The 16081-nt window shown below is 37.0% G+C and overlaps 1 protein-coding gene across 1 annotated transcript in view; it reads left to right on the top strand.

Annotated features, from left to right (window-relative positions):
* Positions 1 to 628: 628 nt before the first annotated feature.
* The window catches only part of megf11 (multiple EGF-like-domains 11), a gene marked incomplete at its 5' end in the record, with an annotated part of 51993 nt that continues 36540 nt past the window's right edge, over positions 629 to 16081 (top strand). Inside the window, 6 exons of the mRNA XM_015400678.1 lie at positions 629 to 875; positions 970 to 1090; positions 2900 to 3036; positions 4355 to 4567; positions 6314 to 6488; positions 15235 to 15355. Of these exons, the coding sequence (XP_015256164.1) occupies positions 629 to 875; positions 970 to 1090; positions 2900 to 3036; positions 4355 to 4567; positions 6314 to 6488; positions 15235 to 15355 (1014 nt within the window). The remainder of the gene's footprint in view (positions 876 to 969; positions 1091 to 2899; positions 3037 to 4354; positions 4568 to 6313; positions 6489 to 15234; positions 15356 to 16081) is intronic.

Genomic DNA, 16081 nt, shown 5'->3' on the forward strand with positions numbered 1-16081 from the left:
TTTGTGTGCCACCATGGGAACCAAAATCAGAGAGGCATTACTGCTTTTAACCTTGCTGTACTCTGATATTTTACCTGCAATTCTTACTAGTTTTCTAACTTTTGCTCATGATTTCATTTTATTTTTTATCACAGATCTTATCCTTTTACATAGGAAGGAATCTTTTCATTCCATAAAACTGTTATTTGAATATAATAGAAAACCCTTTTATTGTCCCACACTTGTGGTATTACAGCAGCAAAAGATTGTAGCAAACGTGGTAACACACACGTGGACCTTAAAAAGAGTATAAAAATAACAAAATAAGTCACAGAGTAAAAAAAAAACTAATAAAATACAGTACTGTGCAGCATTTTTACAGATATAAATACTGTGCATCTGGAGAATAAATAATCAATATACAGCTATGGACATTTATAGATATGAAAGTTGTACTTATTGTAAAAAGTGTTGTTGGGCAAATTCTTTAACTTGAGGTTCATTTTTAATGATCTGTTTTAGAGATTATATTTATGCACCATTTATGCATACTTTTCTTGTGTTTACATAATTACAAGAAAATATAGGAAATCATGTTATTGTTTTGTTATTATGACTCTTTTGATGCCCTGTATTATTGTGCCTGCAGGCTGTGAGAGTGACTACTGGGGACCTCACTGCAGTAATCGTTGCCAGTGCCGAAATGCAGCTAAATGTAACCCTATAACAGGAGCCTGTGTTTGCACCGACGGGTACCAAGGGTGGCGATGTGAAGATCCCTGCGAAAATGGCTATTATGGCAAGGGTTGCCAATTGCCCTGCCAGTGTCTCAATGGTGCAACGTGTGACCATGAAACAGGAGAGTGCATCTGTGCACCAGGTTACACAGGAGCTTTGTGAGTACCAGCAACATACCTGCTTCTTTGATGCTTTCTGGGACAAAATGTGGCATGCATTAAGAGTCTTGACACTTAACATGTGTGGTGGCAGCTGTGGGGAGCGGTGCCCCTCCGGCAGTCATGGACCACAGTGTGAACAGCGCTGCCCCTGTCAGAATGGAGGAACATGTCATCACATTACCGGCGACTGTTCTTGCCCTGCTGGGTGGACGGTAGGTCACAAAAACACCAAGAATGTAATGAAAAAGAAAAAAGCCTCACACATAGAAATACCTACATTTCACTGGAATGGTGTTTAAGACCAATGACATTGTTCATGTACAAAAGAAGAAAAACATTTTTTTTTCTTAGATTCGTTGCAGAATAAACTCATATATGGTAGCCTTCACACATGTTGAAATATATATTTTTTTTTACAAAATCGCTGAGGCAATAGCTAATAGCTAACAAAAATAAAATGAAAAACTGATGTAACTAGGCTCACATTATTAAAGCTTAAGGAACACTTTTAATGACAATGATAAAGCACAGAGACACATTTTTCAAAACTAAAAAATTGGAAATAAAAAGAAAAAATAAATTGATTTAATATTTAAACAACAATAGTTTGTTTTTTAAGTAAGTCAGGGAAATGAAACAATAAAATTACAACTTTTTGGCATCGCCAAATGGTGAGAGTGATAAAGTAAAAGTTTGAACCGACTGAAACAATAAAGGCTGAATGTGCCCACACATTTTTCATTTCACCACACACTGAGCACGTTAGTATTAGAGCTAGTAAAAAAAACACCTCTGCTGGAGAATTGGAGCAAAAAAATCAAATCTTTTTCTGTTTGTTTTTAGTGAGACATATATTTTCATCTGTCCATTGACAGAGGATGAAAAGTAGCCCATTCACTAATTCTGGGGTATTTACAGCATTGTATATTTACATATTTCGTCCTGTTATATGAACTAATTAAACCAGTAAATATTAGAAGCTTTATACAGGACAGGAAGTTGTTTCAAGACCTGCCAGTAAATATACCTTCTGTTCTACCATCAAAAATGTCAATGTCTAGTCTGTTAAATCCTTTGAACATAAGCTTGAACAGTTCGCTCTGATCAGTCGAGAATACCAGTACATGGGGTGCCACGGACTTTTAAAAAAAAAAACAACAAAAATTATTCTAAACTTTTTTTTGTGAATAAATGTTCACTAAATTAGGGCTAAAAATAATTAATCTGATTAATAATAATTAATAAATTATGGAAATAATGGTCAACTAATTTACTAATCGATTAATCATTAACAGGAGTTTAGAGACTGTAAAATATGCCTTTATGTGACAGATCAACCAACCCTTAAGCGGCAATTATACCAAAATTGTAAAAAAAAAAAAAAAAATTGCTTTTTTGTTCATCAATATGCTCTATCCAGAACTCCTCAAGTGGAATCGTTTGAGTTTCACCTGGTTTACCTTCGTAAAAATTCTTCTTTAAGGAACCTTTTGCTATTCGATTATTAATCGATTAATTGATAAAGTAATTAACAGATTGCTAAATGCTTGTTTGTTGCAACCCTAAACTGAATATTCTAATGTTTTTTTTTTGTCTGTTTTTTTGCATGCCACTAGTATGGTTAGAGCAGTGCACTTGTGCTCTGAGACGGCTGCAAGTACCTGGGTGGATCCCCAAAGCCTGCACTCTGGGTTTCTCAGCAAGACCCTTAAGACCACACTGTGCCACACAATGGCAGCCCACTGCTCCCCAAAGGGGATGGGTTAAATGCAAAGATTTTATTTCCTGATTGTGGGACAATAAAAGGGAATTACAATTCTTAACAATTTTATGTATACATTAGGTATACCATGGGTGCCAAACAATGAAGAACAGCATTTTGTAAAAGAACATGGCATATCTACAGTCCGATATAAACACAAATCAGTAGGTGCCTAAGGCGCATCAGTGTAACTAAACTGTCAGGCTTGAGAAAAAGCGTAGTCTGTGTCTCTTATGGTAATCAGTTCTGTCTGTTAAAGGGTTCAGTGTGCGCTCAGCCCTGCCCTCTGGGCAAGTATGGCATCAACTGCAGCAAAGACTGTTCGTGTCGCAATGGCGGACTGTGTGACCATGTGACAGGAAAGTGCCAGTGTGCAGCTGGATTCAGCGGACGCAGGTAAGCAGCCAACACCTCCGGCCCAGACACTTCATCCGATTGTCATTCTGGGAGGTACTCAGAGCAGACTCGCTCACTTCTGCTTAAGCAGCTGGTCAGACAATGGAATTATTTAACAACATTTGAATCTTACGCAAAAGACCAGTTTATGCAGACTTAACAGATACTCGTTGACCTATTCCCTCTTTTTTTATTTTCAAATGAGAAGTAAATCTGGCTTCTGTTTTAGAAGATAAAGGCAAAGCTGTAAAATTTTTCTCTCATGAGAAATAAGCATTTATTAACATCCATTACTCCATCTGAAGGTGCACTGGAAGCTTTTAATAGGGGTATTTATGCCTAATTAATCTTGTACTGTGTGCTGGCCAGAAAGGTTTCATGTCTGGAGGCCTCATCCACATTCACTCCTCCCAGTCTGTCCATTGATCTTACCGTGGTCTATGTGCTGTTTGGGTTTCTGCTCATTAATTATAAGTAATGGACTTATATTAAGGCCTCATCAACATACACGGATCTTTTTAGTTTTCCATGCCTGCTGGAGAAGCCCAGGGCAGCCAGCGGTTATTAGTCTGACTAAAGCAATTGTCTTTTTGATGGAAACACCTCCTTAACAAGACCTTTCTTTTACTTTATTATTTTACGAAATTGCCCTCATTCATTTTGTTAGTGGCAGGTGAATGAATCTGCCAGGAATAATCTGAGATTGTGTTAACCCTCCCAGCTTCTCCTGTCGAGTATAATATTTCAGTTGCCCCATGATGTTACTAAACATAAGGAAATTCAAACATCAGGCATGACTTGAATGCTTTCCTATGTAATTGAACTGTTTGTAATGGCTTTGTTAAACTCCAGAGACTAATAATGCACAAATAGTGTGGAGGGAAAATAAAGAGAAGGCAAGCACAAATTCACTGATCTGGTTGCTTCTTCATATAGGAGAAACTCTCAAGTAATATTAATTTTTCTACATGACGATGACTGCCAAGTCTCATGGAGCCCCTGCAGAGACACTGAGGTACTCACAGCAGGCTCTACTTTTAGAGAGTTTTTGAAAAGTGCTTGATAAAAATTGACCATGCCAGTCTGGGTCTTTTAAAGCACATAGCTATATTTTGGATGTTGAAATGTTAATAATATATGTGGTTATTAAAGTAAGGGTTTTATTTAAACATGAAATAGCCACTGAAGTATTTAAATTTAAATTTTTTTGCATGGCAGTGGGGTAAATTATTTATTTTGTAGGTTACTGTTGATCCATTTTTTCCTCTCCCAGTGCAGCAATTTAAAGTAGTGTCATTTCATTGCAACTTTCCCTTAGATGTCAAGAGGACTGTCCTGTGGGCACCTACGGTCCACAGTGCAACCATAGGTGTGAGTGCCAGAACGGTGCAAAGTGTCATCACATCAATGGAGCATGTCTGTGTGAAACAGGCTTTAAAGGCCCTAATTGTCAAGAGAGATTCTGCCCCCCGGGTCTTTATGGCCTCATCTGTGACAAGTATTGCCCTTGTAATACCACAAACACTGTCAGGTAAGTGAGACCCTCTGTGCATTGCAGCACTTGGCAGTGGGTGATAAATGGAGTCGAGGTATTCTTTGGTTTTGCACAGGGGTCCAGTTTTTACTCAGGAAACTATCGGAAAGACGAGTGTTCCTTTAAAACTACTTTCTGCTTTATGAATCCAAGTTACCCTTACTTTAAGCTGTAATAGATCCCATTCAACCACTTTTGATGGAACAACATGCCTTTATGAGTGAGTAGTAACTTTCTTAATCTAAAGGTTACAAAAAAAATTTGCACATTATTTTTGGTTTACATCATTCCATCATGTTTATTTCTCTCCACATGTTTAACTTTGTATAATACTCTGGAGTTTTTAGACTCCGATCTCCATTAAGTTAAAGAGATCAAGACAGTATTGAAAAACACTTATTTCCCAGTAAGATATAAGTAATATAAATTAATTCTTCACACTGCCTAAAAGTGAAATTACATGAAGTCTCTATAAGAGGGGCTTCCTCTGCGTCATTACTTGTCTATGATACATTACTTACTGTTCATAGAAAAGATGACAACATCAGCTCAGTTATAGCCTCTTTGAATTTGCTCCCTGTTCATTTTAAGATTGTGATATGTTTTAAGCTTGGTTTATGAGTGACATGTCCGTGAGGTCCGCTTGGCAAAATTACGTCAGACAGAATTTCCCATTTTCTTGGAAAATTTGTAACTACGCGGACGGATCCGCACGGAAAACATGGCAGCGGATTCGTAAATCTAAATGTCTACCGACATCCTGGGATTTGGCTCATTTATATCACCACTATCACATTGTGGACAAACTCCAGGAAAGAAATTGGCTTTGATTAAGTTGTAAACAGGTTTTTTTCTACTTCCTCATGTAGTGTGGTGTTGTCAGCTTGCTGTTTGTGCTGAATGTTTTTGCCAATATTATCATTTACTGCAATAGTTAGGTAATTGAAATCCTTTTTATGAGTGATTAGTTAATACTAAACCTGATGGTTTTTATTTGCACATAGCAGCAGCAATGCTTTCTAAATATTGACAGATTCAACCCAATTTCTTGGTTTTCTAGGTTTGTCCTTTTTTTTATATTTTCAATTCAGTCCCTGTGTCATTCCATTTTTTTATACCAACGGTTTTATATGTGGAAATATTTTCTTTTTACTGTGGCTTAGATGGGCTGTTATCCATAAATGGTCTTACTTTCATGTCAATGGTGCCACGACATGTTTTATAAGAAAAACATTAACATATTCAATAACTATTTTGCAAGTTATACAATTATTCTTTTATTTTCTCAGTGCATACAGTGTCTTCCTAAATGTGGGTTATTTTTACTGAAGGCTTTTGAAGGCAACACACGTTGTGGTTTCCCTGTGAATAAGAACCTCTGTGATTTAATTTCATCTCTACTTACCTAAAAGCCAGCAGTCATTCCGCAGTCTGTAGACATCCTAACCATGTCTCTCAGTTAGCTTTTAATCGCGACCTTTGCTTCATTCATAATTCCTCAGAAACATTCATAGTTAATGCAGTGTTAATGCTTTGATTCCTGCAGGAGCTGGGCATTGGCCATATAAGTCATTACTGAATGAAGGAGAAAACGGACACTTCATTTATCTGAAACAAGCACGTAGCCTACAGTTGCTGTAGGCATCCCACTTAGATCTTGCTCAAACATGAAGAGTTGATCGTTTCAAAGGTTACTTTCCTTACCTTTTCCCATAATGCTGTCTTGTTTCGATTTATTTGTAGCTGCCATCCACTATCTGGTGAATGCACATGTTCACCAGGATGGACAGGACTTTACTGCAATGAGACCTGCCCTCCTGGGTTCTACGGAGAAGGATGCTATCTGTCTTGTAGCTGCACCAACGGAGCAGACTGTCATCCTGTCACAGGCGTCTGTACCTGTGCCCCTGGCTTCATGGTGAGCTTTGTGTACTGAAAACATACATAGCTTTTCCAAAAAGATCTGTTCTCTCCATGTTTAATGTTAATGTTTCACTGATTTCACATGTTTCTCTTGTGTTATTTCTGCTTTGATTCTTTATATTTATTTATTTTTTTAAGTTGGACTTAATTTCAAGTCAACATGTGTAGATTAATATGTCTTCCAATGTTCTGTGATATGGGAGCTGCCTTTTTTAATCCTATCTTATGAGTTTATTTCAAGGAAGAGAATATATGTATAAACTTTTAAACTGGTCTTGAATAAAAGCTGTTTTTCTTGACAAAGTAAGTGAAAAACACTATAATGCAAACAATTTAAAATCACTAAAAGCGCTCAAACTTTAGGTTATAAGTTTCTTTCCAATTCTAACTGTTGCATCATTTTCCTAAAGACCAAAATTGTTTGGAAAAGCTGAGTTTCCATAAAAAAATTGTATATAATTAAAGATAAATATTTTCTTTTATTCAATCAATTCAAATATTAATAGTTAAAGTAATGAACCATTGTCCTTTTTGTAAAAGTTCCAGCATATTAGAAACATCTGTCACCAAAATGTCCCTCTGATCTATCTCAGTTGGACCATCAGAAGCGCAGTGCGGTCTGCATGGTCCCTTTTATTATAACATGTTCTAATTGCTACAGAAGTCATGCAATACAATTTCTTGGTTGGGCCGTATGTTAAAATTGATCCATTCTTTTCCTGGAGTAAGATGTAATTTCCTTAGGTCATGACTTCATGACTCTAATAAGTTTAAAAAAGAATAAAAAAAAAAAAAAAGAACAAACACTCTGTCTCTATGTCAGCATTTGCCGTAGATTAGTGTTTCACTTTCATCATTTACAGAAACCTGTGTTGTGGCAAAACTGCTGCCTAAAACAAAGGGGCCCTGTTTGCAAATTCTTTCTAATAATTTGTTCCAATTTTTTGAGTTGAAATTGAGAACAATTGCAGATAGGTAATACAATTCTACTCGTCTGATGAGATATATAATTGGCTAAATCATGATGCTTCTCTTTAGTTACTCTTTACTTACATAACATAGGATACTAAACACTAGTTTTCATCTAGTTTTTTATGTGTTATACTGTAGGCAGAATTTTCTGTTACTGAATGGAACAAGAATGAGACTAAAAGGAGTATGAAAGTAGCTCAACTCCAGAGATAAAAATGTAAAAGACTTCCGATGAAAGCTTGATAAAAAACATTTGAAAGTATTTAAAAATTGATGGCTTGAAAGGAAAACAAAAACAAAATTGAGATGTTTGCAGAGTCTTTGCTTAAGTAAAAGTAACTACTGTTGCATTGCGTAAAATATTTCCACCTTGTAATTTAATAATGTTGTAGTTCTGAAGGTTGTAGTTTTAATTTATGTTGCATGTTATCTGTGGCTGCTATAAAGAAAAAAGAAAAAGTCGCTGAGGCCAAAATGTTTTGGAAGTGATCCCAGTTTCTCTTTAGGCTCTTTTTATACACAGACGGTTAAAATCAAGGTGAAGATGTTTGTCATGGTCATTGATATGCTTTGTTAAGGCACCGGACATCGACCCAGTATATTTCAGTCAACAATGAAGCCCTTTGCCACAAATTTTGTTTTTAAATTCATCACAAAAAATATATAGGGTCACAAAGACAAGTACAAAGCAAGCTCAGACCTGTGCTCTTGTTCCTTCAAAGCAAAACAAAGTTAATCTTTGGTCAACTCCATTTGTAGTTCTTTTTCTTGTAGCCATATTGTCCCCTTTTTACAACTGTCAAATTAGTTGAGTAACTCCAATCAGTTTCGCCATTGTATTTTGTGTTTTGCAATCTGGAGTTACGGAGCAATAGAGACCAGGAGAGTCCACGTCTGCCAATGTTACATTTCAGTGGAAATTGCCTGTGTCTTACAGCGAGCCTCTGTGGTGAATTGAGCTACCGAGCGGGGCTCCAGACTGTGTCTTAATTTGCTCCACCTGTTCGCTGTGGCGGCTGCTGGGAAAGGCTGCCAGATCCATTAAACAGACCTAGAGGGCAGAAGCTGGATAGGAAAGGCGGCAGTCAGATGGGAACAGACGCAGCTCATATGGAGATTTTGTGTGTTTGTGTGTGGGGAAATGGAGAGGTGAACATTCATTGTTTTTCTTGTACTTAAGAAAGCTGCTGCTGTGCAAACCATTGAAACATATTGTTTTGCATTTAGACGTCTGTAGCTGCTACCTGTTTGTATTCAAGTTGCATGCTTATTATCAAGTGGAGGTGTTAAAATGTGATTCATGATGCTATGATTGCCAGGGAAGTCCCTTTCTCTGGGGATCGCTTATAAGACTAAGCCTCCCCATTGCATTCTTTTGTTCTGGAGTCCCATCGGACGGCAAACCAAGCAAAGTGTTGGAACAGGCTGAGCACCGGCATGCTTGATTTAGTCCTAGTAATTGGACATGCTCTTTTTGGCTCGGACAAAGTGATTACATGTTACCTATTCAGGCTCTGTCCCTTACAATCTGCAGAATGGGCACGGCGTAACATGCAGTTTCTTCACACTCTGTCCAAAGTGCTGCACTTGAAACTGAAATCCTGTAGGAATCTGTTCCAGTTTCCCTTTGTAAAAGAAAAAAAAAAAAAAAACACAAAAAAAAGCTATTCCTATTCCCAGCTTTCATTGTCGCTACCTTTTTGTCATCTTGCAATAAATGTAAATTCACTCGTCAAGCAAGTAGATGTGCTGCTAAGGAGTGAAACTGATTGGTAATTAGTGGTTCCATTTGCATCAGGTCTCAGTGGGTAAAAGCCCAATCAATGCTGTGTCAGGTAAAGGCTTTCTGAAAAAGAAGTACTCCAATTACATTAAGATACTAATAGGTACAAATTTACTGCTGTGGCTGAGGGCAGTCTATGTGCGTCTATATTACGCAAACCTTTTTCCAGAGTTTCCTGGTGACATTCTTCTACCTCTTTCATTTTTGCTCCAACAACCATGGCCAGGTTGGACTAACAGGGTAGAAATCAACATCTGAAAATTGCTGTGGTTGGGAGGTTGTGCTTTATGGATTTACCCTGACCAAAAGCTGGATTTTTGTCATATACTGTAGGGGTTAAACAGTTCTTACTGTTTTATAATTTCCAGCATTTTGTATTAGCCATCTTTGTAGTTAATGATTTCTGTTCAGTTTGAAATTATGAAACAATATAGAATTACATTTTTGTTTGCAAACACAGATTTAAACCTATTAAATCATGTCTTTACAGAGTACAAGTAGAATACATCCATTAAATCAGCAAGCATTAGTGGAATTATTGATTGAACTAAATAAATAAAGGGTAGGTTCCAAGCCTCTGTGGGGGCGTATGGAGTAAACACTCTTGTCAAAGCAATTTTTAGAGATTTAAACCAATAATGAAAGAAAGTTCTGCAGCCTTCTAAGGTACAAATTAAAGCTGTCACTTTCCTGAAGGACCTGTGAGTGGTTATACCTTGTCTGATATTTGTGCAAAAGCTTTATTATTGAAAATCTATTGATGCCATAAACTTACTGGATCATTTCGGATTTTAATTCTGTTTCAGAGCACACCTGCTTTACAGCAATATTATATTTTATCCCTGTAAAACACTAAATTGCTCTTCTTTCGTCTGATTTCCAGCAAAGATTCGTTTATTTATGATAAAACATGAATAAGGTGTATTTATGGTTTGGATCCAAGGTTGAAATTCTCAGTGTTGAACTGGATCAAGACAGACATTTAATATTGTGTAATAACAAAATTGTCTCACTTTGAATATTCTCAAAATGTAAATTTCAACTAGTCTTCTGCGAATAAAACTTTAGTAAGCATTTTTAGGTCACATCTTAGCACAAAGATGACCATTCAATCAGTGTTAATTAGTTTTAGCACCTGAAATCCTGAAATGTAATAGTCTTTATCATCACAGTCAGTGCATTTGACAGCAATAACTTAATTTATTACTGAATTATTACAGCCTTATTGGAAAGCAGCATTTGCACGATGTAGTTGCAGTAATATTGCAAAAAATATATATATCAGAGTCCCTGTCAGTGCTTTAAGTGGGCAATCACTCAGTGCCATCACTACGAAATTTCACCCATCAGTGTACTGAGACCTCTATATCAGCATCCCCCCATCCCGACCCATAGTTCACCATTCATTTATGGCTTAAAAAATTAAGTCAAATGAAACAATTTGTTATCATGCAAAACACTTGGAGTGCATTTATGTAGCTAATGAGTGATGAAAAGCAGGGGGAAATTATCTCGATTTGGTGCTTACATGTCTCAAAAAGGAATCAATCAAACTAAAGCCGATTTGAAATACAGCAGCAGCACTCAGAACAGTCCTTCACTACACAAGCAAACGGAGGTCATAGCTAGGATTGGTGCATCAAACTGTAACTGATGCTGATGCTGCAAACACCCCAGTGACATACTTTAGTGCTAGCTTTTTGGGGGCTCTGAGCACAAATACTGTGCGGTGCCTCCTACCTGGAAACCAACAATAAAAAGATATTTGTCAATTTGTTTTGTCATTAGTTCCAAATTAACTTTAAGTATTAATGTTTTGAAAACATCCGCATGAAATAAGGATATTCAAACACGTTTAATTTTGGTCCAACAATAACAAATATATTGCCACACAAGATAGTTGTGTATAATCTATATGGAGGAAAACGACAACAGATTTTAAGAGATTGACTTGAATAAACAAATAATGTACAATGAATCAAATAAAATAATAGGCAGTATTTTATTATGTCTCTCTCAGTACTTGGTGCCCAAGCTACAGTACTTGACACTATGAGTGCTGGGTAAAATAAAATGATTGAAGTGGCATAGGTTCGTTGAGGCCTATTACTAAGAAAAGTATATTTCACAGAAAGAAACCTTAATAGGCTTAATAAAAAATTAATTGGATTGTCATTTCTTTGTTTTTAAAGATCTTCCATTTTTTTTATTCTTTTTTATGTTCTGTTTTCATTTTAACACCATGGGGCTTGAACTTGATATAAAAAAAAAAGCTTTTAGACACTTTATATTTGGCTGATATAGATTTGATTTAGATTGGCTTTGTTTTTGTTTTTTTGTTCTTTTGAATCAGATGTGTAGATGATAGATATTTGTTTGGCATTAAGGAGATTGCCTGTACTTATTGTTTTCCACTTTAAGCCCTGCCGAACCATGACCACTGGTTGTAGTTTCTCACGTAAAATCACTGCTTTTTTTCTGGTGACAAATTTTCCCTTTCTCCTGCACGCACCGAATAGTCAAGATCATTTGAAATCATAGCATGGATTTGTCTTTCTGTTTATCTATTGGAACCCTTGTCATTTTTTTTTTATCACATTCTAGACTTCGAGGTTGCAGTGGGAGACCTGTGTCCACTGATCAGTTACACTGAGGCTGCAACTGTACTGCAGTAGGAGGTGTTTACCATAAACACCAAAAAGTTTTGAACCCCACAGTATAAAGAGAATTATTTTCAAGACATGATGGAATACAAGGTTTCTAGAGTAGTGAAAAAAAGATCTTGGTCACATTGCTAAAAAGTTCCTTCAAGCTTCTGGAACAGTAGGACACTTATAGCGCTCTTATAGCTCTTTTATATAAGTTACTGCTGCTCTCATACAAAAGACTGACAGTCCGTGAATTAATAATAATTCTCCGAATTCAGACCTTTGTCCTTCTCCTCTTTGAAGAAATGTGAATCAGATGACTAATGAGAGTGGTGTCTTTCCACTCTGGAGAACAGGCCAAGTAGTGCGCTCCCTGCACCGGGAGGGGGAAACCATATGAAACTTAGCACCACCATGAATACTGAAAAATCCATGTGGCAATTTGTGGTTGCATAGTGTTCTACCCATAAGTTCAGTCACCAGTAAATTGCCTTTGCTCTGAGGAGGGACTGAAGCCTAAAACCTCCACCTCTACCATCCTTTCCCACCCTCATACATCCAGCTTTACCCCGTCAATCGCTCAAACTTCTCCATACAAAACTGCAACTGAACTGCTATTGTTAGCAGTCTCGAAGCTGTCACTTTCAGCAGAACAAAGGTTACTGCAACAGATTGATAAAAATTTCATTCACAGACAGACGCTTTTATGTGGTGTACGAAGGGAGAGACTTTATAAGATGTGTGTTCTGCCCCTGGCGTCCACTGGCACATCTCCTCCTGCCTCCTGTTTAAGCTGAGTTCAAAATGATAATGAGAGCAGTGAGCAGCCAGCATTCCCTCAGCACTCTGGTGAGCAAAGCAAGATCCACTCAGGACTCCTCTGGGCCTCTAATTGGAACCCTAAATCATTGTGTCACCTGTCACTCAATGCATGGTTTTTGAAAGAGAGACTGTGGGAGCCCGTACAGTGGCTGTGATCTCCAGCTGAGGGAGGGACAAGATTAGTCGAGGTGGGTTCCTCTAAGCCTATGAAGGAGAGTAATTCTAAGATAGGTTTGAAGAGGACATACAATGAGTACTTTAAGCCCTTTACCAAATAATTCCTCTAATTCAAAAACATAAAACTTGTGGGTATTATGCTGATCTCTTATTGGTATTCTCATTTATAATAATAAGCCCTTCCAACGGTTTATCACAGATTACTGTAAGATTTTGCGCTACTTTTAGTTTAAATAAGTTTTCTTGTTTTCTATTACCAGTAGGGGCCCAAACTGTTTGCATTGACATTATTTTCACTGGTATCACCCTCTGTGTGTATAAGAAGAATATTTTTGCTTTCTATTTCAATTGCTTTCTCCTTTAAATCGGTTTTGGTTTCTGCTGGTACTTTTGCATTGGTTAGGCAAAACAAATAAAGATACAAAAATGTTATGGAATAATGAGAAACTAATTAAACAAAGGTGTGAGAAAAAGTTTTTTGTTTCAATTTCCTAATATATATATGATAAGATAAGCATTGAACATTAATATGCTTAAATCAAAAAAGCTGTTGTTTCGCTTTGCATAAATAGAACATTTACTGTATGCGCTTTTTCTAAGTGACACAAGGCCTAACCCTGGTCCTTAGGGCCCACTGTCCTTTATGTTTTAGATGTGTCTCTTCTCAAGCTTCTCAAATTATTGCATTACCAGCCATGAAGAGCTGCAAAAGCCTGTTGATCATTTTTCCATCCTGGCCAGGTTTATGGAGAAATGGGAAAAACTGAAACATGTAGGACAGTGTGCCCTGAGGACCAGGGTTAAGAAACCCTTTCCTAGATTAAACTTACAGGCTCAGATTTTTCACATACTTCTCTACAAGTTGCAGAGAACTGCTCTCTTTTTTTCTATCCATTAAATATATTGAATGCAATAAGTCTAGTTATAAAAATTCCTCTCCACTTAATATTCCATTGTCAGATTGAAGTGGCAGCATAATAAAGTGAAAATGATTCACAATTACTGCAACTTACCCATGAAGTGGTAAGTCACATAAAATCACAGACAACCTCAAATTTTCTGGAGTGTCAATAGCTGCAGACCTGTAAATTTCTTATGCTCAACAAGAGTACATAGAGTGCTTGATGGAATTGGTTTCCACGGCTGGGCAGCAACATTCAAGCCTTACATCACCAAAGCAGTGCAAATTGTTGGGTACAGTGGTGTAAAGTACGCCTCCAGTGGACTCGAGCAGTACGGATATATTCTCTGAAGTGGCGAATCATGCCTTTCTGCCTGGCAGACAGTGGATAAGTCTGGGTTTGGCAGTTGCTAGGAGATCTACACTTTCCTTACTGCATTGTTTCATATAAAAGAAAGGGTTATGTGGGGCTATTTGGCTGGAGTTGGGATTGGCACCTCAGTTCAAGTAATATTCTGGCCTGGTTTAGCAAACCAAGAAGAACACCTGACCCGGATTAGCTTCACCCTTCTTAGATTCAAAAACTCTGTATTTAGACTTGAGAAAATTGGTCAAAGCATCCCCTAAACACACTCCTAAGCCTTACATAATCTCTTTATAAATTAGTTAAATCAACTATATCTGCAAAAGCTTTACCAACATCATATCAAGTTCAATGGATCTCACGTTTAGCAATGCAGTTTTTATATATCAGCTCATTCAAATGACCACAATTAACTTTTTAACTTAATTAAATTAAAAATGATTTCAGACGAGTGTTGTTGATTTAGTTTCAGTCAAACACACAATGTTGGCTACAAGATTTTCTTTTGCAGAACACATGTTAAGACCATCCACTGGTCACACACAAGACAAAGATGCCAACTTATGTAACAGGAAGCCCATTGAGGACAGAACTAGTTGTACTAATGAAGTGAAGAGAGGAGAATTGAAAATGTAATCATCGCTTGCCTGCTCAAGGATGGATGAGAAGTGTGCATTCCCAGGCCTTTGGAGTCTTGCCAGGCTTGCATTTGAAAAGCGATGAGATTTTCTGTATAAAGAGAGATGTGGAGAAAATTGAGAGATGGGGGAAAGAGGAAAGCAAGAGGCATGGCTGGGGGAAGGTGCTGTCAGAATATATAGAGGGGATAATTGGAAGCTTAAAAATGATTGCTCGGTGGTGATCAAGTGTGGTCTTTTTCCCTTTACCTTTACTTTAAATTTATTGTTGGTTTGCTATTTTTTTGCCGTGTACACTATGAACAGTAACCTTTTCAATAATCCATGAAGAACTGCAGTTTAACCCTTTTTATCATGCCGTATTTACATTTACATTAAATGATCTGATACAGATATTCTTTTTCTTTTGTCTGATTTTGCATTATTTTTTCCACAGGGTGAGGACTGCTCTACAGTGTGTCCGCCTGGACTTTTTGGGCCAAGCTGCATGTCCACCTGCTCCTGCAACAACCAAGCATCATGTTCCCCGGTCGATGGCTCCTGTATTTGCCGAGAAGGTAGATAATTTTTTTACTTTTGTCAGCAGTGGTTAGCAAGCCTTCTTTTTTTACTGAAGATATTACACCTACCCTACAGGTCAGTCTCACAGATTTACTAGTGAAATAATAAACACTTATTATACCTTACATGCAGAGAGTGCAATTAAAAGAATTAAATGTATTGAAGGCCTGATCAGATAAAAAATGTTTCATTTCATACTGAAGATTCAAATCATTTCGGTCCAAAGAGAGAAGTGTTTTTTTTTTTTGCCGACGCCTGATTGGCTTCCCTGTACACTCCTATTCAGATATTTGGAGAAGAGTAATCTCCAGTTGACAAGTGTAGAAATGTCAGCGTGATGTTTTTCCACAGTTTTTTCAGTTCTACATGTGCTTACATGATCTAATCTGACACTTGGTACATGTATACACATGCTGTGATCGCATCATTTTTATCTATATAATTTTCATTCAACCAAGGTTTAGATCAGCTAGGGGAGATTTTGTGCATGTAAACGTAGCTACTGTTCACTCACAGAAATATGCCACCCAACTTTTAAGAATTATGCATTTTATTACATGGCAAATTCCCTTTTACTTTTTTGGGGATAAGTTAAACACACACATATTAAAGAAACCTTACAGGATAAATATTCATTAATTTAATTAAGCTTATTAATTTGTATAAATCACATAATAATTAGGTAACCTTTATTCAATTCAAACAAAAAACTTTAAGTATTT

This window comes from Cyprinodon variegatus, unplaced genomic scaffold, assembly GCF_000732505.1.
Source record: "Cyprinodon variegatus isolate N-32 unplaced genomic scaffold, C_variegatus-1.0 Scaffold1132, whole genome shotgun sequence".
Classification (NCBI taxonomy): Eukaryota; Metazoa; Chordata; class Actinopteri; order Cyprinodontiformes; family Cyprinodontidae; genus Cyprinodon; species Cyprinodon variegatus.